The sequence below is a fragment of the Gadus macrocephalus genome, chromosome 16, assembly GCF_031168955.1.
Source record: "Gadus macrocephalus chromosome 16, ASM3116895v1".
In the NCBI taxonomy this organism is placed as follows: domain Eukaryota; kingdom Metazoa; phylum Chordata; class Actinopteri; order Gadiformes; family Gadidae; genus Gadus; species Gadus macrocephalus.
The window spans coordinates 27,189,964-27,214,986 of NC_082397.1; the positions used below are offsets into that span (position 1 = coordinate 27,189,964).

Genomic DNA, 25,023 nt, shown 5'->3' on the forward strand with positions numbered 1-25,023 from the left:
AAAACACTAAAACTGCACCTTGGACTTGGACATTAATAGTCTCCTTCTTGGTTCCAGAGCCATTGGTGGCCTCAACAGAATAGACACCCTTATGGGTACGATCAGCATCCCTGACAAACAGGATGCTGGATCCAGCCATGTTAATAACGTCCATGATCTTCTTGGTTATCTCCACTCCATCTCGGTGCCACACCACTTTGGGAACAGGACGGCCGGTGATGGTCACCTTCAGTCGGATGTTGTCTCCTGCCTTGACTGTTAATCCTTCAAAGTACTCGGGGCCAAACTCAATGTTTGGTGCAGCTAACAAGAGAAAAATAATAGAGGGTAGTTTGTAATCAATATTCAAGACATTTTTGGCCTGACAAATTTTGTGTTTTTATTTATTCAAGTAATATAGTTTTGATCACTGAGCTTTTCTGTGGGTTCAAACATTTTATGAGGTAATCCCTCACCATTTTCACTTCTGACCACGATGAAGCCAGAGGAGTTGGAAGGTGGGCTGATAACGCCAATTGCATTCCTGGCGATGACTCTGAACTCATAGCGCTCGTTCACAGCCAGGCCAGTAACTGTGTGCTCGCAGTCATGGACTTCTGTCAGGTTAGCCCTGAACCAGCGACCCTTGCCCTGCCGTTTCTCAATGCTATAGGAAGTGATTTTACTGCCACCGTCTCGTTTGGGAGCATCCCACTTCAAGCTCACAGAGTCACCAGTCACATCGGTGTAGTCCGGCTGGCCAGGGGGATCTGAAAATAAAGTTTATTATTATATTATCCTGTCAGAGAAAGATACGTTGCATGACATTTACTACAGACATCACTCGTGAGTATGCAAGTCCTCACCAACAGGAGAGACAGCCATGGTTGGCTTGCTGACGTCACTCATCCTGCTAAATCCAGAGTCGTTCTTGGCGTAGACCCTGAAGGAGTACTGCAGGCCTTCGATCAGGCCCAGGATGCGGTACTCCCTCTTGGTCACCAGCATGTTGTTCACCTTCTGCCACATGATGCTGTTCATCTCCCTCTTCTCCACATGGTAACCTTGGATGGGCGCACCGCCGTCATAGATGGGCTCCTCCCATTGGATGGACATGCCGTCGTTGGTGACGTTGTACACAAAGGGAATGCCTGGTGGGCCTGGAGGCCTGAACTGGTGCTTGGCAATAACCATCTGGGACAGAAGCGGCTCACTCAGACCGTATCTATTCTCAGCACACACTCTGAACTGGTACTGCGAACCCTTGATCAGGTTGGGGATCTTGAACTGTGTGCCTTGCGCACTAGAGCAGGCCATCTTCCAGTCAGACTGAGTGGCGTCCCGCTTTTCTATAGTGTAGCATGTGATTTCTCCACCTCCGTCGTCATTGGGTTCCTCCCATGAGATTGTGATGCTCTCGGCTCTCACCTCATCCAAGAGGATCGGTCCGACCGGCTTGGACGGTGGTCCCAATGTGATCACATGGATGTGGAAGGATTTCCTGTTGACGTTGTTGTCAAGGGTTAACGTGTATTTTCCCTCATTCTCCTTTGTAACATTCTTGATCATTATTGTGGCTTTGCTCTCAGTTTTCTTGAAGCGGATCTGGTCGCTCTCTTTCAGAGGCATGCTGTCCTTGAACCACAGGGTATTTGGTCTCGGCTTGCCCTTGTAGGGCAGCTCAATGTGGACATTGTGTCCCAGACGAACACTAAAGGTTCCTCCTGGGTAGTCTGCAAGACAGGCCTCAGGTGTAATAATGTAGTCGATCACCTTGATTGGCCCAACCTCCACAAAGTCACCTTGACCCTTTTCATTCCTTGCAGCAACTCTGAAGAACATACCTGTATGTTCTTTTAGTTTCTTCACCTCACACTCACACTGCTTGCTCGTTCCTCCCAGGGACCATTCCTCCTCACCCTGCAGCCTCTTCTCAATCATATAATCAGAGATGATGCTGCCACCATCATAATCCGGTTTCAGCCACTGGAGAGTGACGGAGGTCTTGGATGAATCCTTCATGGTCACTTCCTTGACTGGTCCTGGTACCTCGGTAGCCTTCACTGGCTCAGCAGTGTCACATGGGTCACCAATGCCATTCTCATTCTCCGCAGACACGCGGAAGAAGAAAGACGTTTTCTCAGAGAGGTCTTCAATGGTGTATGTTGTGTCAGTGCATTTATTGGTGACAGCAGAATATGCCCTCTTTGAAGAATCTCTCTTCTCAATGATGTAGTTGTTGATTTCAGCTCCACCATCCAGAAGTGGGGTCTCCCAGCAGAGAGTCACTTTCCCACGAGTCACGTCCTTCAGAACCAGGTTCCTACAGGGAGCAGGGGTGTCCTGGACCTTTACAGAGAGGGTCACGGTCTGGGGTTCTCCCACCCCATTCTCAATCTTGACATTGTACTTTCCAGTATCAAGCCTGGTAATCTCACGCATGACAAGGACTGAGGTGGTGTCTGAGTGGTGGAACTCATATTTGGGGTCGTTGTTGATGCACTCGTCTCCCTTGCTCCAGGAGGCTGTGGGTGCAGGTCTTCCCTTCAGGGGAACAGACAGCTCTACATCCTTTCCTGCCTTGACGATGTAGTGAGTTCTCATGGCTACATCTGGATCCAACTTGGCCTCCTCTGCAGAAAATATAGCATATGAGTTCACATACACAGAAGCAATTAATACTGTAATATAGAATATAGTGTAGGCATCATTAATAAACCAGTATTGTTGTAATTGATGGAAGTATTACTTTTCTATACTCTTATACGGACAGAGTATAGTTAGAGTATAGACATCCTGAATAAAGCAGTATTGTTCTGATTGTGAGTTCATACCCAGGATGTCCTTGGCCTGCACAGCATCAGTCATCTCCAGAGACTCTCCACGACCAGCACAGTTGATGGCAGACACTCTGAAGAAGTAGTTGACGTCTGGCTTCAGGTCATGGACAGTGTACTCTGTTGTTTTGACCTCTCCCTTGGAGGTAATAAGGGCCCATTCTTCCTCTCCCTCCACAAGCTTCTCCACCATGTAGCTGATGACCTCGCTGCCTCCATCCCATTCAGGCTTGGACCAGCCCAAGGTGATGGATGTCTTGGTGGAGTCCACCACCCTCAGCTTACAGGGCTCATCTGGATATTCTGATGTAGTAGTAGGGGGTGTAAGAGTTAGATTTGTAGATGAGCTACAGAACACACATCATCATGGTCTCAAGTATTACTCTGGACCTACCAACTGGATCAGCGGCCCTGTAGTAGTCCGATACCTCAGAGAGGGGCCCTAATCCCGCCTTGTTGATGGCACATACGCGGTACTGGTACTCATTGCCCTCTGTCAGATGGAAGATGGTCTGCTTGGTGTCAGTGATTAGGTCTTTGTTAACCCGGATCCAGCGCAAGCTCTTCTTGTCACGTCTCTCCAGGTAGTAGCCAGTGACGGCAATGCCTCCATCCAAGCCTGGTTTGCCCCATTCCACCAACATATTGGTCTTGGTGATGGTGTTCACCTCAGGGGTGCGTGGCTGCCCAGGAGTCACTGCAGAAACACACAGTGATTGGAGTTTTAGTTGTGAAGCATTCAACTGAACATGGTTAATTCACGGTAATTAATAATGTTGTAAAGTATTGTTGAATGACTTACCGAAGGCATTCTTAGCGACGACTGGTTCGGACTCAAGAGCTTCTCCGACTCCAAGCTTGCTGACCCCCATCACTCGGAACACATACTCGTTTCCTCTCAACAGCTTTGAAACACTGACATGGGTCTGCTCCAAGCAGTCAGACACCGTGGACCAAACCACTCGGCTGGTTTCGCGCCTCTCCACCACGTAGTGCGTCACTTTGGCGCCTCCTTGGTCATCCTCAGGCACCGCCTCCCAGCCCAAGATGATGCGGTCGGCGGTGACGGATTTGAATGTAATTTCACCAGCCGGGGGACCAGGCTTGTCTGTAGGAGGTAGAGAGATAAACGCGTGAACATTTGTAAACATAAGTGGGAGAGGTTGCTGTTGGTTGATAATGATGTTATTTTGGCATGAATGTACTTCTGCACTGTTAGTCGCAGAAAAATGTACCTCTTCTCCAGAAGATTTGCTCCATTCATTTTCGTTATTCTTAGATTTAAAATTCTTTGATTTTATTGAATTGTTCAAAGTATTAAAATATATAATGGAAGTCGGTTGCAGGGGAGTTGTCCCCGCCCGTTTTCATGCGTAGGCTCTGCGTACGTGTGTTCCTGTCTGCAGGTATGTGCGGGTCATTAGCAGAAGTGGTTGCACCTGGGGCTGGCCAGGAATATTAAGCTGATCGCTCTTCCTTTTCACCCTTGCTATGAGAGCTAGCTTAATTGCTGTTGCTGGCAGCAGCAATGGCATCTAAAAGCTGCCAGATAGCTCTCACACACATTTTATTCAGAAAATGCAACATTCTTATTGTTATTTGTCAAGATATGAAGATGATTATAAAACATTTAGTAGATTAATAAATTACCAAGAATTTCGATCCTGATGGATGCAGAGGCCGAACCCAGAGCGTTCTTGATCTTTATTTCGTATTTTCCGGTGTTGAAGCGAGAGGCGTCCTTGATGAGCACACCAGAGAAATCCGTTGTGCTTTCAACAGACAGTATGGAGGAGGACACCAGCTCCTTCCCATCCTTTAGCCACTCGATGGTTGGCAGAGGATTGGCAATGATTCCCACCATGAGTTTCACTGCAACTCCAGCCTTGTATTGGACGACATCCAGGTACTCGGGGGGAAGGTCAATCGCAGGAGCACCTGAGATATAATTCATTGATTTTAGTAAAGAAGAGAAGAAGCAGAAAATATCCAGCTACAGAATATTAATAATGCATGGAAGTTGCCACTTACCACATGAATCAACACAGGTGACTGGGCCAGCGCTGAGGGATGGGTTGCTCACTGAGCCGATAGTATTCTTGGCATAGACTCTGAACTCGTAGGACTCATCCTGGGTCAGACCAGACACAGTGAAGCCCATGTCAATGATGTTGGTGAAGTTTGCTTTCACCCATCGTCCTTTGGGACCATCTCTCATCTCTACGCTGTAGCCGGTGATCTTGCTGCCACCATCGTAAGGGGGCCTCTGCCAGGCCAGGCAGACGGAGTTCTTGGTAACTTCTGTCACTTGCACGTTGGCTGGGGGCTCTGAGGAAACAAAGAGCGTTAAACCTCAAACTTAAAGTTTCTAAAATATAAAAACGAAAGATTTCACTAGGTAACAATAGGTTAAATAATACAATAACACTTACCACAGGCATCGATAGCCAGTACTTCCTCTGATGTTTTGCTCAACTTGCCAATGCCAGCTGCGTTTTCTGCAGCAACCTTGAACTCATAGAAGAGACCAGGGCAGATATTGGAGACCCTCCACTGGTTGGCTGGGATGGCCGTCTTGTTCACCTTCTGCCACAAGATGCTGCTTCGTTCCTTCATCTGGAGGTGGTATCCGATCACCTGGTTTCCACCGTCTACCACAGGCTCGTTCCAGCACACCAGCAGGTTCTCTCTCGAGACAAAGCCGATCCAGGGGGTGGAAGGCGGGCCAGGGATGGCTAAAGTCAACAAAATGGGGTGTTAATAGTATTGTACACAAAACCGAATCCATTAAGATGAAAACACATAAAGATACAGAACCAAAGGAATACATACTGTAAGGAAGCTTGACTGTGATTGGTTTAGAGTCAATGTGGTTGCTGACTCCGTAGCGATTCTCTGCCTTGATTCTGAACTGATACTCCTCTCCCCTGGTTAGTTTCGTCACCTTGATCGCACTTCGGGCGATGTTCGTGGAGACCTCTGTCCAGCTAGGAGTACTGGTCTCACGTCGGAGAACAATATAGTTTGTGACTGGGCTGCCGCCATCATATTCCGGAGGAGACCATTTCAGACACACTGTACTTTCTCCGATCTCTCCCACCTCCAATGGGCCAACAGGAGGTCCAGGGCGGTCCAGCACCACAAAGATGACGGGGATCTTGGTGGTTCCTCCGACATTAGAGGCAGTGACCTCATATCTCCCAGCGTCACTAGTGGTGCTCTCGTTCAAGGTGATTGTGAGGCTCTCTGGGGTGACTTCAGTCAGTAGCCTCTTGGAGGCCTTGATAACCACGTTGTTCTTGGACATGGTCACTTTAGGCATGGGCTTGCCACTGAGAGGAATCTCAAAGGTCAGGTTGCCACCTGCTCTTACATAGACAGTGTTCTTTGGGTAGTTCTTCAGATCAAACTCAGGAAACTCTGTTCAAATGAAGGGAAAAAAGGTTAAGAAAGGTTCTGGATTAAACGCACACTAAATATATATACAGAACTTATTGCAGGTGTGAAATCAAGCCCGGTGTGCATACCGTGTATTTCTTTGACAACAACCGGTACAATCATCTCTTTGGGCTCGCTGAGTCCGGCATGGTTCTCAGCACGCACTCTGAAGAAGTACTCAGCACCTTCCCTCAAGCTCTTGATTGTGTGACTCATGGTTTTCACTGTAGCACACTTAACCCACTTGCTCTGTCCCTTCTCCATGGCTTCAATGAGATAGCCAGACACCCTGCTGCCACCGTCGCACTCTGGCCGGGTCCAGGCAATGGTGACGCAGTCCTTGGTAACATTTGCAACTCCAAGTTTCGTAGGAATACTTGGTACCTCTGTAAATAGAAATAAATGAATTATGAAACAAATTAAGTTAAGGGCCTCATATTAGTTTTATCAATTATTAAAATGGATCCACCGATCAGGTAATGTTAGGACGAATGTTACTGAAAACTAATAGAAAACTACTATATGTACACATTTTTACAGTGATGTGACATAGGCCAATTAGCACAAGTATACAACCACGTTGCAGGTGGTTGCATACTTTAAAACATCTGATTTTAAATAGTCAATAAAGTCAGGGATAGTTTATGGTGACATATTTGATGAACAATTGTCTTTCAGTCAGACAACTCCAACTGTTAACCAACGGTAGCATAAGCACCTGATGCATTAATTATTGGGCTTTATTTAGGGAGTTTTGCACACAAGGAAAGTTGTAAATAAGTGTATGAATGTATCATTGGGACAAATTCATTTTGCCAAAATGTCAACATAAATCACCAGTAAGCAAAGTTTAAAATAAATGAAAATAGTGTGTTGAGCTCTGTGGGTTAAGAGGTTGATGTCTACCTGAGAGAGGCTTAAAGTATTACGCCACAGTGTGTGAAGCATTTAACACCGCTCACTAATATACTCAAACACATTGCCAGTATTAGAATACTATCATCAAATCGCCATAGGTTGTATCCATCGGGACAACACGACACCCCTCCTTCATAGAACTCTTTGCCCAAATCACACTTTTCTTTTTTTTTTATCTCATGTGTGTTCAAAATCCACCTGAAACTGGGGGTTCACTTGCTCTTTAAGTTAAGACACCTTTATGAATCATGGGCAATTTAAAGAAGAAATATGTCAAAGCAGGAATAACATTAATTGTCTTAGTGACTGAACATACGGAATGTGTTTTGAGTCACGTGATCGACTCCTGCAATCATCAAATTTGAAGTTGATCGGTCCATCAGTGATGTAGTGCTAGAGGCTTATATGGGCCTATAATGATTGGTATCTGATCAATCTGTGCATCCTTTATTATTACCCCCATTTACCTGTTATCTTTGTGGCATTCTTGGCCTCCTGGGGAACTCCCACTCCATATTCATTTTCTCCAGTTACTCTGAAATAATAGAATGCTCCTTCCTGCAGGTCTTCTATCTTGTGAGCCAAGGCATGGCAGCTACTGGTCACAGATACCCAGGCCTTCTTGCTGGCCTCCCGCTTCTCAACATGGTAGGCCTTCACGATATCACCACCGTCATTCTCTGGAGCTTCCCAGATGAGGCTAGCAGAGTCCCGGGTCACCGCTGTTACCTTCACATTGACCGGAGGTCCAGGAGAGTCCAGCACTTTGACCACCATAGGCATAGTTGCTGTTCCCAGGGGAGATTCAAGGGTGACAGAGTACTCTCCAGAGTCATTTCGGCTTGAGTTCTCAATGGTTAGGGAAGTACTGGATTCTGTTGATTCAATGGTTCCCCTAATCTTGAGATCGACTCCCTCCTTGGCCCATACAACAGATGGTACTGGTTTTCCCTTGAATGGTACATTCAGGGTAAATGCAATGCCGTGCTTGACGACAAGCAGCTTTCGCATATCAAGGTCATCATCAAATGAAGGCTCTGCACTTCTGTCCATTGCAAAGGCTGGATCTGAATATATGCTCCTAACACTTATGCCAACCTTATTTATAGCCAGAACACAGAATTCGTATTCAGTTTCTTCTTTCAGCCCTGGGATGGTGAACTCAAGACTTTTGGTGAGAGGAATGGCTTCAATCCATCTTGCCAGCTCCTCTGGCGTTTCAGGGTCTTCTTCCTCATCCTCATAGTATTCCTCCTCCTCCTCCTCCTCCTCAGGCTGTGGTCTGTGAATGAACTCTCTGTATTCTACTCTGTATCCAACGACAGGTGCACCACCGTCAGCGGTTGGTGGTTTCCAGACAATGGTCACAGTGTCCTTAGTAGAGTTCACCATCTTGGGCTTGGTGGGGCGACAAGGAACAACCAGAGCATCTACTGCTCTTTGTGAAGCAGACGCAGGACTTGGCGGACTCAAGCCAGCAGCATTCTCTGCATAAACTCTGAAATCATACTCCAAGCCCTTGCGCAATTTTCTTGCCACTGTGGTGCACTCGACCACTGGTTCCCTGTTCACACGGATCCAGCGCGTGCTAGTCTTCTCAAGTCGCTCAACAACGTAACCACTGATGGGGCTTCCACCGTCAGCGACTGGCTTGGACCAAGTTAGAGTCATTGAATCTCCAGTTACTTCGGTGACCTCAACACTGAAAGGAGCCAAGGGGACAGTGAATGGATCTGTTATCTTGACTGTATCACATTGAAGGGCTTCACCTAGCCCATGTTTATTGACTGCCAAGACCCTGAAGATGTATTCATTGCCCTTGAGCAATCCCGTGACTTGAAGGTATGTTTTTACGAGATCTCCTTTAACGAGTGTCCAGGCCAAGCGGCTGGTTTCCCGCTTCTCCACGACGTAGTGAGTGATCTCTGCACCGCCAGCCTCCTGAGGAGGTCCCCATGACAGATTACACTTCTCAGCGGTCAAACCGGTGGTCTGCAGAGGACCTGCACACGGCCCTGGCTTATCAAGAATCACACATTTCACTGGCATTGTGACAGTTCCAGCAATGTTCTGCAGAGTCAGGGTATACTGGCCAGAGTCTCTTCGAATGCAATCCTTAATGATGACAGAGGTGCTTGTTTCTGTGGAAATAATCTGGATACGGGCTCTCAGTTCAATCTCCTTACCGTCCTTGGTCCAGGACACAACAGGAGCAGGACGTCCAGCAAGATCAGCATTAATCTTCAAAGTCTCTCCTGATTTCACAACAACTGTGTCTCTGAATTTCACATCCATCATGATGCGTGGTGGATCAACATCGTCTTTAACGGTGATGGAGCCAGTATTGTCTGACGGCTCACTAAATAATCCAGCTGCATTCTTGGCAATGACACGGAAGTCATACTGGCTGTTTTCTGTGAGGCCTGTCACGTCATAGTAGGTCTCTGGCACATTGGTGAAGTTGCATCTGGTCCAGCGACCTTGAGGAAGGTCTCTGGATTCAATAGTGTACCCAGACACCTTGGCTCCACCGTCATACTCTGGCTTAGTCCATGTCAGGGAAACAGATTTTCTGGTAACTGCAGTGACGACAGGCGTGCCTGGAGGATCACATGGGTCTCTAGCTGCTACACCTTCACATGCCTTACTAGATTTACCGATTCCAGCGATGTTCTCAGCGTACACTTTGTACTCATATATCATCCCCTCCTCGATGCCGGAGACCTTGTACTCTGTGTCTTTGATCATGCCTCTGTTGATCTTGTTCCAGAGGATGCTAGTGCGCTCCTTGCTTTCCAGGTGGTAGCCCAGAACCGTGCTACCTCCATCATTGACAGGCTCATTCCACGTCACCAGCATGAAGGCCTTGGTGGCTAGCTTTACGATGGGAGTAGAAGGAGGACCAGGTTGTTTGGAGTCATACTGAGCAGTGATTCCAGGAGAATCCAGATACGTACTCTTTCCGTAACGGTTGACTGCATAGATGCGGAACTGGTACTCTGCTCTGTGTGTCAGACGACCAGCCTTAAAAGCATTTCTAGCAATATTGCTTGCTACCAGCTGCCATTCTTGTGAGTTTGTGTCCCTTTTCTCCACAATGTAGCTGCTGATAGAGCAGCCACCATCATAATCTGGTGGAGACCAGGATACCGTGATGCTGTCTGAAGTAACAGCATCCACCTTGAAAGCTTTTGGTGGTCCTGGCTTATCAAGAACTATTATTCCAATGTCTGCACTGACTGTGCCACCAGTGTTGGCCAATGTGATCTCATATTTGCCAACATGTTCTCTTCCTGCTTCCTTGATGAGGATCTTGGATGCAGTCACACTATTTAGGATAGTTACTGATGATGTTTGCTTCAAAGGTAGTGCATCCTTTTTCCAGGAAACAACAGGCTTAGGCCTTCCTCTTACTGGGACCTCAACAGTCAGATCCTCTCCGGCTTTCACAGTGTATGTGTTGAACAACAGATTAACAGATGGTTCAATAGCAACATCTTTGGCAGTCACAGGAAGTCCTAGTTCCTTTGGCTCGCTTTTTCCTTTCTCGTTAATAGCAACAACTCTAAATGAATATATTTCATTAGGAGTAAGATTAGGAATAGTGGCTTCCGGTACTTTTACTGTGCATGCCGTGCCCCACTTATCAACAGATTTAGGCTTAAACTCAACATTGTAGCACATAATTTTGCTTCCTCCATCATGGGCAGGCTTCTCCCAAGCAAGTGACACGCTGGTCTTTGTGACATCAGTGAGGGTGATTTTGTTTGGAGGCAATGGCACCTCAGAAACCTTAACTTCTTTAGTTCCAACCATCTGTCCCTGGCCATACTCATTAACAGCGCAGACACGGAAGTAGAAAATGCCTCCCTCTGGCAACTCTTCAATCTTGAAGGAGTTGGCTGTGCAGTTGCTTGTCACAGTGGTGTAGGCTTTTCTGACAGACTCCCTCTTCTCCAAGATGTAGTTTGTGATTTTTGAGCCACCATCGGTAAGTGGGGTATCCCAGGAAAGAGTCACTGAATTCTTTTTAAGCTCCTTGATGATGAGCATCTGTGGAGCACTAGGTGTGTCAAGAATTCTGACGGCAACAAGGGCAGATTTGGTTCCACTATCATTCTCCAAGGTTAGAGAATATTTACCACTGTCAAAGCGATTAACATTGTCAATAACAAGCATAGTGTATGAGCTGGTTGCCTCAATGATAGCACGGTCAGTCAGACTGCCGTCCACTTTCTCCCATTTGACAGCAGGTTCTGGTCTTCCTCTGATTGTGACAAACAGACGTAAGGTTCCACCAGCGCGGACAGACACCACCTTTCTGAGGTCAGCATGTAGTTCGATTTCTGGAGCCTCCACTTTCTCTGTTGTGACAACGGAGCCACTGACATTAGCAGCCTCTCCCACTCCCTCAGAGTTGATAGCGCAAACACGGAACTGGAATTCTCCACCTTCTTTTAGATCTTTTACAGTGAGTTTAGTTGCCTGGATTCCAGCAGGCGGAGTGCACATACTCCATTCCTTTTCAACTGCTGTTTCCACTGCTGGGGCCACTTCGGCCTCATCCTCCTCAGGCTCTGGTGTGTACTCCCTCATCTCCACAATGTAACCCTTGATGTAAGCTCCACCATCAGACTGTGGTTTGCCCCAGGAAAGAGACACGGTTGACTTGGTGAAGTCTGTCACCTTAGGGTGGTGGGGAGCTCCAGGTGGCGTGGTGGCATCGCATGCCCTGTACAACAGCGAGAGCTCACTCAGTTCTCCCATCCCTGCCTCGTTCTCGGCTGCGACGCGGAACTCGTAGAAGTGATCAGTCATAAGTCCTGTCACTTGGAAGTGTGTTTCGGTGAGCTTCTGCCTGTTGCATTTGGTCCACCTCACTCCATCCTTGTCACGCTTCTCAAGGTGATAGCAATCAATGTCAATACCACCAGTGTGCTCTGGTGCGGTCCAGGAGAGAACTATGGAGTCCTTTGTGATCTGACTTCCTTCAGGACCTCCAGGAGCACTCGGGGGGGTGTATGGGTTACGGGCAACAACAGGTTCTGTCTCTACGTAATCACCAACACCATATTTGTTCACTGCCCTGATTCTGAAAAGGTATTCATTTCCAGCCATCAAGTTAACCATTTTATAGTAGAGCGCCTTAATGCTTGGGGCAGCCACTGTCCAAGACAGCCTGCTCGTCTCTCTCTTCTCTAGGATGTAATGTGTGATGTTTGCTCCACCATCTAGAGCCGGCTCTGACCAGGAAAGGATACACCGGTCAGACATGACTCCAGAAACTTTGATGGGTCCAACTGGGGGGCCGGGTTTATCTAGAACCTTTACAGTAATGGGGAAGGTCTTCACACCACCCACGTTTTGTAGGCTGAGGTCATAGTTCCCACTATCGAGCTTGGTAACATCTTTAATCAGCATTGCAGCATGTTTCTGTGTGTTCTTAACTTCAATGCGGAGCACTTTGTCCATCACCTTGCCCTCCTTCAGCCACTGGGCTTCAGGGGGTGGCTTGCCATGTATATCTGCATCAAGTAGAAGATTCTCTCCAGCATGGATAACAATGACATCCTTGTATTTTGGATCCATAGAGGCCCTTGGTGGTTCAATCTCATCAGTAGCAGTGATAGGTCCAGAGCTGTCTGAGGGGTCGCTAAACACACCAGATGCATTTTTGGCAATGACTCTGAACTCATACTTTTCATTTTCTGTGAGTCCAGTGGTAGTGTATTCAGTCTCAATTACATTGGTGTAGTTAGCTCTGATCCAACGTGCCTCAGCGAGAGATAGTTCCTTCATCTCCACAATGTATCCATTTATTTTACTCCCACCATCATATTGTGGCTTGGTCCACTGGATCTTAATGACGTTCTTGGAGATCTTTACAGCCTCAGGGGTGCCAGGAGGATCGCAAGGGTCACGGGCCACAAAGGAGTCTGACACTTTGCTACATCTGCCAACACCCACAATGTTCTCAGCACTGACCCTGAATTCATATCCAATACCTTCTTCCAGGTTACTGATCTTAAATTCAGTATCATTGATGAGGGTCTTGTTGAGTTTGTTCCATAGAATGCTGCTTCTCTCCTTACTTTCCAGATGGTAGCCGGTAACTGAACTACCACCATCATTAACTGGCACATTCCATTCAATGATCATCATCTCCTTTGTTGCAGACTTCACACATGGAGTTCCTGGAGGCCCAGGGACTTTGTAAGGATACTGGATGACGATGGCCTTAGATTCAAGAGACATGCCCTTTCCATATCTGTTTTCAGCAAAGATTCTGAACTGGTATTCAGCCCCAGTCTTTAATTTGGTGATTTTAACAGCAGTTCTGGCGAGCTGGGTAGTGACTGTCTGCCAGGTAGTTGTCGTGGTGTCTCTCTTTTCAACTATGTAGTTCTTGATCTGGCATCCACCAGTGTACTCCGGAGCATCCCAGGACAGGTGGACAAAGGTGTTACTCACTTCAATAACTTTAATTGGACCAGTTGGTCGACCAGGTTTGTCTAGTATGATGATGCCAACCGACTCAGTGAATATTCCTGCTGTGTTAACTGCTGTGATGGAATATTTCCCATAGTCCTCCTTGCAAGCCTCAGTGATGTGAATTCCAGTTGTTGTCATAGTGTTAACCAAATTGACTCTAGAAGTAACATTTAGAGATTGGCCCTCCTTGGTCCAGGTGACTCTAGGTTTGGGTCTGCCGAGCACTGGGAAATCGATCCTTAGATCCTTACCAGACAATACACTGTAAGTGCTGAATTGCATCTTAACACTGGGTTCAATAGTCATGTCACTGGCGATTACAGGTGCAGCAAGTGGCTGAGGCTCACTCTTTCCCTTCTCATTGTGAGCAACAATACGGAACAAATACTCTGTCCCAGAAGTAAGACCTGTGACTGTGCCCTCGCAGGTCTTTGTGCTGGTTGCGACGCCCCACTTGTCTGTACCCTTGGGCTGCATCTCAATCAGGTAGCCAGCAATCCTGCTTCCACCATCATGTTCAGGTTTCTCCCAGGCCAGGGATGCACTGACCTTTGTGACATCAGTGAGGAATACTTTTCCAACAGGCTGTGGGACTTCAGAAGCCTTGATGGCTGTCTTGGTTTCAATAGCCTGACCAACGCCATACAAATTCTCCGCCATTACTCTGAAATAGTACAAAGCACCCTCAATGAGGTTTTCAACCTTGAATGTTGTCTTGGAGCATTTTGTGGACACGTTGGCATATGCTTTCCTAGTTGATTCGCGTTTGTCAATGACATAGTTTTTGATTTTAGAGCCTCCATCAATGAGTGGAGCTTCCCAGAAAAGGGTTACAGAGTCTTTCTTGATTTCTTTTACTTGAAGCTTCAGAGGGGCACCAGGTGCATCCAGGACTTTAACAGACACATGCTCGGACGCAGTACCACTGCTGTTAGTCAGGGAAAGGATGTATCTTCCTGTGTCGCTTCTGTCACATGAGTCAATAGACAGCTGGGTGTAATTGAGGGCCTTCTCAACAACAGCCTTCTCTGTCAGTTCAACCTCATCTTTAGTCCACTGGATTTCAGGTGTTGGCCTTCCCTTGAAGGGGATGCTGATCCGAACAGACCCACCTGCCTTCAAAGTGATTCCTTTCCTAAGCTCAGAGTCTAAGAGTATCTCTGGTGGGTCTACCCTCTCTTCTGGCTTAGCTGTTCCTGAGATAGCTGTTGGTTCTCCCACTCCAAGCTTGTTCAGAGCACACACTTGGATCTTGTATTCTTGTCCCTCAGTGAGTTTGGAGATTTCATATTTGTTGACACGTAGGCCAGTAGGTGGGGTCACCATGGTCCACTGCTCCTCCTCAACCTTGCAGACCTCTACCACATATCCCTGGATGGCAGTGCCTCCATCACTCAAAGGCTTACCCCACGAAACTGTGAGGGAGCTCTTGGTGGAGTCAATCAAATTCACATACACTGGTGCACCGGGCTTGTACTTCGGATAACATGCCTTGTAGCTGGAGGTTGGCATGCTTGGTACGCCCAACCCAGCCACGTTCTCAGCAGCTACTCTGAACTCATACTGATGGTCAGTGGTGAGACCGGTTACTCTGAAGGAGAGGTCAGTCACCTTCTGTCTGTTGCATCTCATCCATCGGATTCCAGTCCTGTCCTTCTTTTCAATGATGTAGTTAGTGACCTCACTTCCACCGTCACTCTCGGGAGCAGACCAGGTGATTGTCATTCCATCGTGGGCAATTTGAGACACATCCTCGACATGCGGAGAACCAGGTGGAACATAAGGGGTTTTCATCACAACGGCTGCAGACTCCAGTGAATCACTGACTCCATAACTGTTGCCAGCCATGACACGGAACATGTATTCATTGCCTTCCAGTAAATTAGAGACCTTGAAGTAGGTGGTTTCACAGCTGTTGGTGACAATAGTCCAAGCAAGGCGGCTAGTCTCTCTCCTCTCAATGATGTAGCGATTAATCGTACTTCCTCCATCATGTAGAGGGGCCCGCCATGCCAACGTGCATCGGTCTTCAGCCACTCCAGTTACACAGAGAGGTCCTTCGCATGGGCTGGGTCTGTCGAGGACCACAACATTGAACTGAACATTCTCAGTGCCAGCAAGATTCGTCAATTGAAGAGTGTATAGACCGCCGTCAACCCTGACAGAATCCTTGATAGTTATCATAGCATGGTTGTCAGAGTTTTTGATCTCCAACCTCAGTGTATTCTCAACTGGCTTTTCGTCCTTAATCCACTGGATTGTGGGAAGTGGCTTCCCATGGACATCAGCATCCATCTTGAATGTTTCTCCTGCATTAATGATGATTGTCTTAGTAAATGCAGGGTCAATAGAGTATTTAGGTGCCTCCAACTCATTACTTGCAATTATTGGTCCGCTGTTGTAAGATGGCTTGCTGATAGTGCCTACTGCATTCTTAGCAATGACTCTAAAGTCGTATTGTGCATTTTCAGTCAGGCCACTAATAGTGAATTTAGTTTCAATGACGTTGGTGAAATTAGCCCTTATCCAACGGCCTTCTGGCAGGTCCCGTTTCTCCACAGTGTAACCAGTAATGCTGCTACCTCCGTCATACTCAGGTTTGGTCCACTGGATTACAATGGTGTCTTTGGTCACATGGACGGCCTCTGGGGTGCCAGGAGGATCACAGGGATCACGTGCAACACAGCCTTCTGAGATCTTGCTGCACCTGCCGATGCCCACAATGTTCTCTGCAGACACCCTGTATTCATATTCAATAGCTTCCTCTAAGGGATGACTCTTGAATGACGTGTCATGAATCAGAGTCTTGTTGATCTTTACCCACATGATGCTATTTCTTTCTTTTCTTTCAAGATGGTAGCCAAGTACAGGGCTGCCTCCATCGGAGACAGGCTCGTGCCACTCAACCACCTGGAAGTCCTTGGAGAGAGAACCAATTGACGGAGTACCTGGAGGGCCTGGTTCCTTGTATGGATATTGGGCAAAGACAGCATGAGAGTCAAGACCATAACTCTTGCCATAGCGGTTCTGAGCAATGATCTTGAACTGATATTCAGCTCCTGTCTTCAGCCTTGGTACTTTGATTGTGGTTCTGGCATAGTTGATGCTAACATTCTCCCATGTTGTTGAAGTAGTGTCTCTCTTTTGGACAATGTAGTTGGAGATTTGGGAGCCACCATTATGCTTTGGAGGGTCCCAGGAAATAGTAATACTTTGTGTTGTGACTTCATCAAATCTCACAGGGCCAGATGGGGGGCCGGGCTTATCAAGAACAATAATTTCTACGGTTGTGTCCTTCTTTCCTGTAGAGTTAGCAGCGCTGATGCTGTACATTCCACCATCATCTCCTACTGCCTCCTTGATGCTCAGAGTTGTTTGTTTTAATGTGTTGATTATGTTGACTCTGGTGGTGAACTTGAGAGGACCACCATCTTTAGACCAAGTCACAACTGGTTTTGGACGGCCAAAGATGGGAATGTCTACACTTAAGTCTTTCCCTACTTTGACACTGTAGCTGCTGAACACCGGCCTTATATCGGGCTCATACACCAAGTCCTTGGCTGCTATTGGGCTGGCCAGAACCTTGGGATCGCTCTTCCCCTTGTCATTCATAGCTGTAATTCTAAATAGATACTCTTCTCCTTGGTTAAGATTGCTAACAGTTGCTTCCATTGTCTTAAATGTGTTAACACCAGACCATTTATCCTGACCCTTCACTTGCATCTCAAGTAAGTATTGTAGGACTCTGCTGCCACCATCATACTCAGGTTTCTCCCAGGCCAGAGCGATGCTGGTTTTTGTTTGGTCTGTGACTATCAGGTTCTTAGGAGCCTGAGGGACTTCAGATACTTTGAGAGGATCAACAGTTGCTGCTGGCAATCCTACACCATGTGCATTCTCAGCAAGGACTCTGAAATAGTAACTGCAGCCCTCCTGCAGTGGCTCAATCTTCCAAGAGAGTTCATGACAGTTTGTTATCACGGCAGCGTATGTTTTGCGGGTACTCTCCCTCTTCTCAACAATGTAGTTTTTGATCTTGGCTCCACCATCCAGAAGAGGCGAATCCCATGCCAGTGTTACTGATTGGTTTGTAATTTCTTTGACTTTCAAATTGACAGGAGGACTTGGCGTATCAAGAACACGGACAACAACATATGCAGATTTTGTTCCGCTAGTGTTTTCTGCTGTCACTGTGTATTTGCCACTGTCATACCTGTTCATTTTGTCAATAACAAGGGATGTGTAACTGCTTGTCACCTCGACCTGAGCAGTCTCCTTGAGTGCAGCTTCATCTTTGTTCCATGTGATAGTGGGCGTGGGCCGTCCCCTGATGGGGATGAACAGGCGGAGGGAAGCCCCGGCCTTGATACTTACAATCTTCCTGAGCTCTGGATCTATATCTAGGTCAGGTTCTTCAATCTTGTCCTCAGCAATAATGGCCCCAGACACATCGGCATGCTCCCCAACACCAACTTTATTGATGGCACAGACTCTTAACTTGTAGGCTTGATTTTCTTTCAGGTTTTCCACTTCAAACTTGGTATTTTTTATGCCAGTTGCTGGTGTGCACATGGTCCATAACTCAGCAGCTTTTTCTGTAGACAATTCATCTTCAACTGCAATCTCAGGTGGAACCTCTGGTGTCTCTGTTGTAGTGCAGCACTCAACAATGTATCCCTGAATCTCACAGCCACCATCATCCAGAGGTTTGGCCCACGAGAGGAACACGGATGATTTGGTGGTGTCAGTAACCTTAGGGTGATGTGGCGGGCCAGGCCTGAAGATAGGATCCAGAGCTTTGTAGAAGACAGTTGGTGAGCTTGGCTCACCAACACCAATTGCATTCTCAGCTAAAACTCTGAATTCATAACTGTGTCTCTCCATTAGTCTGGTGATCTTGTATGTCAAGTCTGTGACCATCTTTCTGTTGCATCTGGTCCACCTGACCCCCTCCTTGTCATGTTTCTCAATGATGTATCCAGTGATAGGACTGCCTCCGTCTTCAGAGGGGGCTTCCCAAGTGAGCACCATTGAATCCTTCATAATTTCTGAAATTTCCAGGCTCTTGGGTGATGTGGGAGGAACATATGGGTCTTTAATCATCACAGCACTAGACTCAAGGACTGCCCCTACTCCAAACTGATTGACAGCACGTACTCTGAAGATGTATTCATTTCCTTCAAGAAGCTTTTTAACCTTAAGGCAAGTATTCTCCACCTTCTGATCAACAACCGTCCAGACCAGCCTGCTTGTCTCTCTCCTCTCCACAATGTAGTGGGATATTTTGCTGCCTCCATCTTGTAGTGGTGCTTTCCAGGAAAGGCAGCATGAGTCTTTCGTTATTCCTGTGACCAGCAGGCTCTGAAGCTGTCCTGGTTTATCCAGGATGACCACATCCACCGTGACGGCCTTCTCCCCTCCTGGATTCCTCAACAGCAGTATGTATTGGCCCCCATCCTCAATATTTGCTTCCTTCACATTCATGCAGGCTTGTTTGGCTGTGTTCTTGATCTCCCTGTGAATCGTATTTCCCAGCTCCTGCTCTCCCTTCATCCAGTGTATAGAAGGCTCTGGTTTGCCATGAACATCTGCATCAATCTTGAAGGTATCTCCAGCACTGACCACGAGTGTCTGTGAGTATCCTGGGTCTATGCTGATGCTAGGAGGCTCAATCTCATCCTTGGCAGTGATAGGGCCTGTGCTGTAGCTGGCCATGCTGAACACCCCGGCAGCGTTTCTAGCAATTACACGGAACTCATACTGCTGGTTCTCCACGAGGCCTGTTGCAACATATTCTGTCTCGATGACATTTGTGAAATTAGCCTTAAGCCAGCGGCCCTCTGGCAGGTCCTTCTTCTCCACTACATAACCTGTAATTTTTGCACCACCATCGTACTCTGGCTTCGACCAAACAATAGACACAGACTCATTTGTGATACGAGTTGCCTCTGGGGTGCCGGGAGGATCACAAGGATCTCTAGCAATGACTCCCTCAGACAATTTGCTCACTTTGCCTATTCCAACAATGTTCTCAGCGTAAACACGGTACTCATATTCCATTCCTGCCTCTAGACCAGTGGTCTTGAAGGTTTGGTCAGCTATAATAGATTTGTTAAGTTTCACCCACATGATGCTATTTCTTTCTTTGCGTTCAAGATGGTATCCCAGGATAGTACTTCCACCATCATTCACAGGCTCATTCCAGATTACGACCATGCTGTCCTTCGTTGAGGAAGAAATGGAAGGTGTTCCTGGAGATCCGGGGAGCTTGTACGGGTACTGGGCCACAACACACTCTGAGACCAGAACTGGTCCCTTTCCATATCTGTTCTCTGCTGTGATCCTAAACTGATACTCAGAACCTGTCTTCAATCGGCTGGCCTTGATCTTAGTCCTTGCTAGGTTAGGTGATACAACCATCCAATTGGTTGTTGATGTGTCTCTCTTTTCCACAATGTAGTGTTTGATTGTACATCCACCATTGTATTCTGGTGGATTCCAGGAGATGGTTACAGAGTCTGCTGTCACATCCTCGACCTTAAGTGGACCACCTGGCTGACCTGGTTTGTCAAGAACAACAATACCAATGTCTACAGTTGTCTCTCCAGCTGTGTTACTGAGAGTAATGAGGTAATGGCCAACATCATCTCTAGCAGCCTCCTTAATGGTGAGGTTCAGTATTTTATCGGTGGCAGCAAAATTAACTCTGCTTGTTCTCTTCAGAGGCAGTCTGTCTTTCAACCAGGACACGGCTGCTTTAGGACGGGCAACATACGGTATTTCCACTGTTAGGTCTTCACCTGCCAGCACACTGAATGTGTTGAACAAGAGCTTGGCCACCGGAGCAATAACAAGATCCTTGACGATCACAGGCACGCCGATTTGACGTGGGTCACTGGTTCCCTTCTCATTTCTAGCTGATACCCGGAACATGTATTCCTCCCCTGCATTTAGTCCACTGATGGTGGCCTCGGTTTCTTTGACTATCACAGATGGGCTCCACTTATCAGCCCCTTTAGGCTGGATCTCAACAACATAACAACCAACTCTGCTGCCTCCATCATGCTCTGGCTTCTCCCAGGACAGAGTGACACTGGTCTTGGTCACATCCTTCAGAGTGATTTTGCCTGGAGGCTGTGGTTTCTCTGACACTTTGACTGACTCTCCTGTTTCAATGGGTAACCCAATGCCATATTCATTCTCAGCCAAAACTCTGAAGTAGTAGTTGCATCCTTCGACTAGTGGGTCAACTGTGAAGGTGGTGTGATGGCAGTTGGCTTTGACTGTGGCATAGGCTTTTCTTGTGGATTCTCGTTTTTCAACAATGTAGTTCTTAATCTTCACTCCTCCGTCATTTACTGGAGGATCCCAGATGAGTGAGACAGATTCCTTCGTTACACCATTGATTTTAAGGTTTTGTGGTGCACTTGGTGTATCAAGCACTCTCACTTGGACTTGGACTGTTTTGGATCCAGATCCATTCTCAACTGTGAGGTTGTATTTTCCACTGTCAAATCGGTTGACATTTTCAATTACAAGTAAAGTGTAGGATGTTGTGCTCTCAATAGTGGCCCTCTCAACCGGTTCACCGTCTTCTTTGGTCCACTTGGCCTCAGGTGCTGGCCGACCTCTTATGGGAACAAAGAGTCTCAGTGAACAGCACGCTCTGAGGTTCACCACCTTGCGGAGCTCAGCGTCCAAGTCCAGCTCAGGTGGGAGGAGCCTATCCTCAGCCTTTACATTGTCTGGGATTGAAGCTGCCTCTCCGATGCCCTCACTATTCAAAGCAGAGATGTTAATCTTGTATTCCTGGTTTTCCTTCAGATTGATAATGGTGAAGGAGGTGGCCAGAAGTCCTTCTGTTGGAGTAACAATGGTCCATTCCTCATCTTCCTCCTTCTCTGATGGTTCACAGGTTTCCACAATGTAGCCAGTGATGTCAGAGCCACCATCATAAACAGGCTTGTTCCAAGCAACAGTGATGGAGGACTTAGTGGTGTCAAGAGTTCTGGGATTGCATGGGGGCCCAGGCTGGTCCAGGGTATCAGTAGCCTTATAAAACGGACTGGCCACACTTGGAGCACTCAATCCAGCAGCATTCTCAGCAATGATTCTGAACTCATATTCATGTCCTACGACAAGGCCTGTTGCTTTGAACTGCAGTTCTTTGACCTTCTTCTTGTTGCATTTGACCCACCGCAGCCCAATTTTATCCTTCCTCTCAATGTTGTAGTTGGTAACGGTGCTACCTCCATCGCTCTGAGGAGCCTTCCACATAATAAACATTGCATCTCTGGTGATAGCGGTGACCTCAGGGTTCTGCGGTGCGTCTGGTGATATGTATGGGTTGTCAGCCAGAGTAGGCTCTGAATCAAGGGCCTCTCCAACTCCATATTTATTGACTGCCATCACTCTGAAGATGTATTCATTTCCTTTGAGCAGTTTGGTGACCATAAACTGTGTGAACTGGAGGTCGGACACCACATTGGTCCATACCAGTCTGGTTGATTCACGTTTCTCAATGACGTAAGCTTCGATCTTGGCTCCCCCATCATCGGCTGGTGGAGTCCAGGTCAGGATGCAGTTGTCAGCTGTCACATCAGAAACCACAAGTGGTCCCCCTGGTGGCCCAGGTCGGTCCAGAACTTTGACATTGAAAATGTGTTTAGCAAATCCTCCAACATTAGTGGCAGTCAAAACAAATTCACCTCCATCTGCTCGGACAGAATCTTTGTTGACCAAGGTGGTTGTAAGGTCAGTAAACTTAATATCCAGTTTCATTGTGTTCTCAATCTCTTTCCCATTCTTGGTCCAAGCCATAGATGGAATTGGTTGACCTGCAATGTCGGCTTCAAGCTTGAAATTCTCCCCTGCTTTCAGAAGAACAACATCCTTGAAGATTGCATCAACCATGATACGTGGCTCAACAATGTCATCTTTGCAAGTGATTGGATCTGATGGGTCAGAAGGAAGGCTCACTGAACCAGCAGAGTTTCTCGCAAAAACACGGAACTCGTAGGCTGCATCCTGAGTCAGTCCACTCACCATGAAGGTCGTCTCAATGATGTTGGTGAAGTTAGCTCTGATCCAGCGACCGGCAGGCAGGTCTCTTTTCTCCACAGTGTAGCCGGTGATCTTGAAGCCACCATCATATTCAGGCTTGGTCCAGTGAATGGTGATGACATTCTTGTTGACGTAAAGAGGCTCAGGCTGGCCCGGTGGGTCCACAGGATCCAGGGCAAACATGGCTTCTGATGCCTTGCTGGGCTTACCGACTCCAGCCATGTTCTCAGCGAAGACACGGAACTCATAGGCCACCCCGGCTTCAAGGTTAGTTGTTTTGAAGAGGTTGCCCTTCACCATAGTCTTGCTAACCCTCAGCCACATGATGCTGCTCCTCTCTTTCCTCTCTACGTAATATCCAATGATCTCGTTTCCACCATCGGACACAGGCTCGTTCCAGCCAACTGTCATTGTTTCTTTAGTGAAAGCAACAACCTTAGGCGTGCCAGGTGGCCCGGGAACCTTGAAACGATAAGCAGCCACAACACTTTCTGATGTGATGGGAGCTCCGACACCATATCTGTTCTTGGCTTTCACTCTGAACTGATATTCTGATCCAGTGGTGAGACGAACAGCCTTGAATATGGTGCGGATGACAGAGGAAGACAGTTCAACCCATGTCTGAGAATTAGTGTTCCTGATTTCAACCACATAGTTGTTGATGGGAACTCCGCCGTCGTTGTCTGGAGTGTCCCAGGCAAAGACACAGTAGGTACGGGTTATCTCAACTATTTTAACTGGTCCCTTTGGAGGCCCAGGGACATCATGTACTTTAACAACAATGTTGTCAGACACAGAGCCCATAATATTCTTTCCGATCATGGTGTATGTGCCACTATCAGCCCTAATGCATTCATTAATGGTCAGAATAGCTGTAGCAGCAGTTGATTCCACGTTTGTTCTCTGAGTGACTTTAAAAGCTCCACCATCCTTCAGCCAGGAGACCGTCGGTCTGGGACGTCCCATGACTGGAATCTCAACCTTGATGTTGTCTCCTGCCTTGGCAATGACGGTCTTCTGGCACACACCACGCAGGTCAAACTCAGGCAGGGTGGTGGAGTCTTTGATGGCAATAGCCTTGCTCTCACGGGGAGCACTTCTGCCAGAATGATTGACAGCCATGACACGGAAGATATACTCTTCATTTTCATTGAGGTTCTTCACGGTGAAATCCAAAGTCTTCACTGTGTTCACATGGGACCATTGATCGGTTCCCTTCTTCTGAGCCTCAAGTACGTATCCAGTGACTTTGCTTCCACCATCGTGTCTGGGTTTCGTCCAGGCCAGACTGACTGAGGTTTTAGTGATGTCAGTAGGAATAATGCTCTCTGGAGGAGTTGGGGCCTGGGATGCCCGGATTGGATCAGTAGTTTCAACCGAATCACCAATACCGTACTCGTTCTCTGCACGCACTCTGAAGTAGTACTCACATCCCTCTCCCAGATCTTCAATCTTAACTGAGGTGGTCGGGCATTTTGTGACACAAGTAGCATAGGCCTTGCGTGTTGACTCTCTCTTCTCAACAATGTAGTTGGTGATTTTGGCTCCACCGTCAATAAGAGGCATCTCCCACTGAATAGTGATGCTCTCTTTATCAATCTTGATTGGCTTGAGATTTATCGGAGGTCCAGGGGAGTCCAGAACTCTGACATTGATATCAGCGGTCTTCGTTCCAACTGAGTTCTCCAGGTTGAGCTCATATTTTCCGGCATCAATCCTGGTGCTGTCGGGGATGAGCAGCATGGTGAACGACTCTGTGCTGTCGATGACTGCACGCGGTACAGGACCTCCCTCCTTTGTCCAGGTGACTGAGGGGGCAGGGCGTCCTTTGATTGGCACAAACAGGCGAATGGAGCAGCCGGCCCTGACCACTAGGGTTCTCCTCAGCTCAATGTCCAGCTCCAGGCCAGGCTCTGCTGCACGCTCCACAATCTCCACCAACTCCTGAGTCTCTGCAGCTTCTCCCACTCCCTCTGCATTCACTGCACTAATTCTGAAGTGGTATTTAACTCCCACTTCCAGTCCGGCAACAACAAACTCTGTAATTCTGAGTGGCGATGAGGGGTTGTCCTTTACCCAATCGTCTGTGCTTTCCTTCTTGTGCTCAATAATGTATCCAGTGACCTCCATGCCTCCGTCGGTAAGGGGTTTGCCCCAGTTTAGAGTGGCAGTGGTCTTGGTTGTGTCTGTGACTCTTGGGTTGACTGGAGGTCCAGGTACAACTGAAAAACACAGATATAGTTGTTATGGAAACTTGGGATATATTGGTATAAAAAGTACCCATATATGAGATATA

At 47.4% G+C, this 25,023-nt stretch overlaps 1 protein-coding gene across 50 annotated transcripts in view; it reads right to left on the reverse strand.

Moving 5' to 3' along the window:
- LOC132474120 (titin-like) overlaps nucleotides 1-25,023 on the reverse strand; it is a 178,324-nt gene that overhangs the window by 23,982 nt on the left and 129,319 nt on the right. For all 50 annotated transcript variants that reach the window (XM_060074608.1, XM_060074631.1, XM_060074605.1 and 47 more), the window contains 12 exons: nucleotides 7,640-24,949; nucleotides 6,344-6,640; nucleotides 5,649-6,236; nucleotides 5,249-5,551; nucleotides 4,848-5,144; nucleotides 4,467-4,754; nucleotides 3,619-3,924; nucleotides 3,211-3,513; nucleotides 2,814-3,119; nucleotides 846-2,612; nucleotides 456-749; nucleotides 19-303 (listed from right to left, as the gene is read on the reverse strand). In XM_060074608.1, coding sequence (XP_059930591.1) covers nucleotides 19-303; nucleotides 456-749; nucleotides 846-2,612; nucleotides 2,814-3,119; nucleotides 3,211-3,513; nucleotides 3,619-3,924; nucleotides 4,467-4,754; nucleotides 4,848-5,144; nucleotides 5,249-5,551; nucleotides 5,649-6,236; nucleotides 6,344-6,640; nucleotides 7,640-24,949 — 22,344 coding nt within the window. The remainder of the gene's footprint in view (nucleotides 1-18; nucleotides 304-455; nucleotides 750-845; nucleotides 2,613-2,813; nucleotides 3,120-3,210; nucleotides 3,514-3,618; nucleotides 3,925-4,466; nucleotides 4,755-4,847; nucleotides 5,145-5,248; nucleotides 5,552-5,648; nucleotides 6,237-6,343; nucleotides 6,641-7,639; nucleotides 24,950-25,023) is intronic.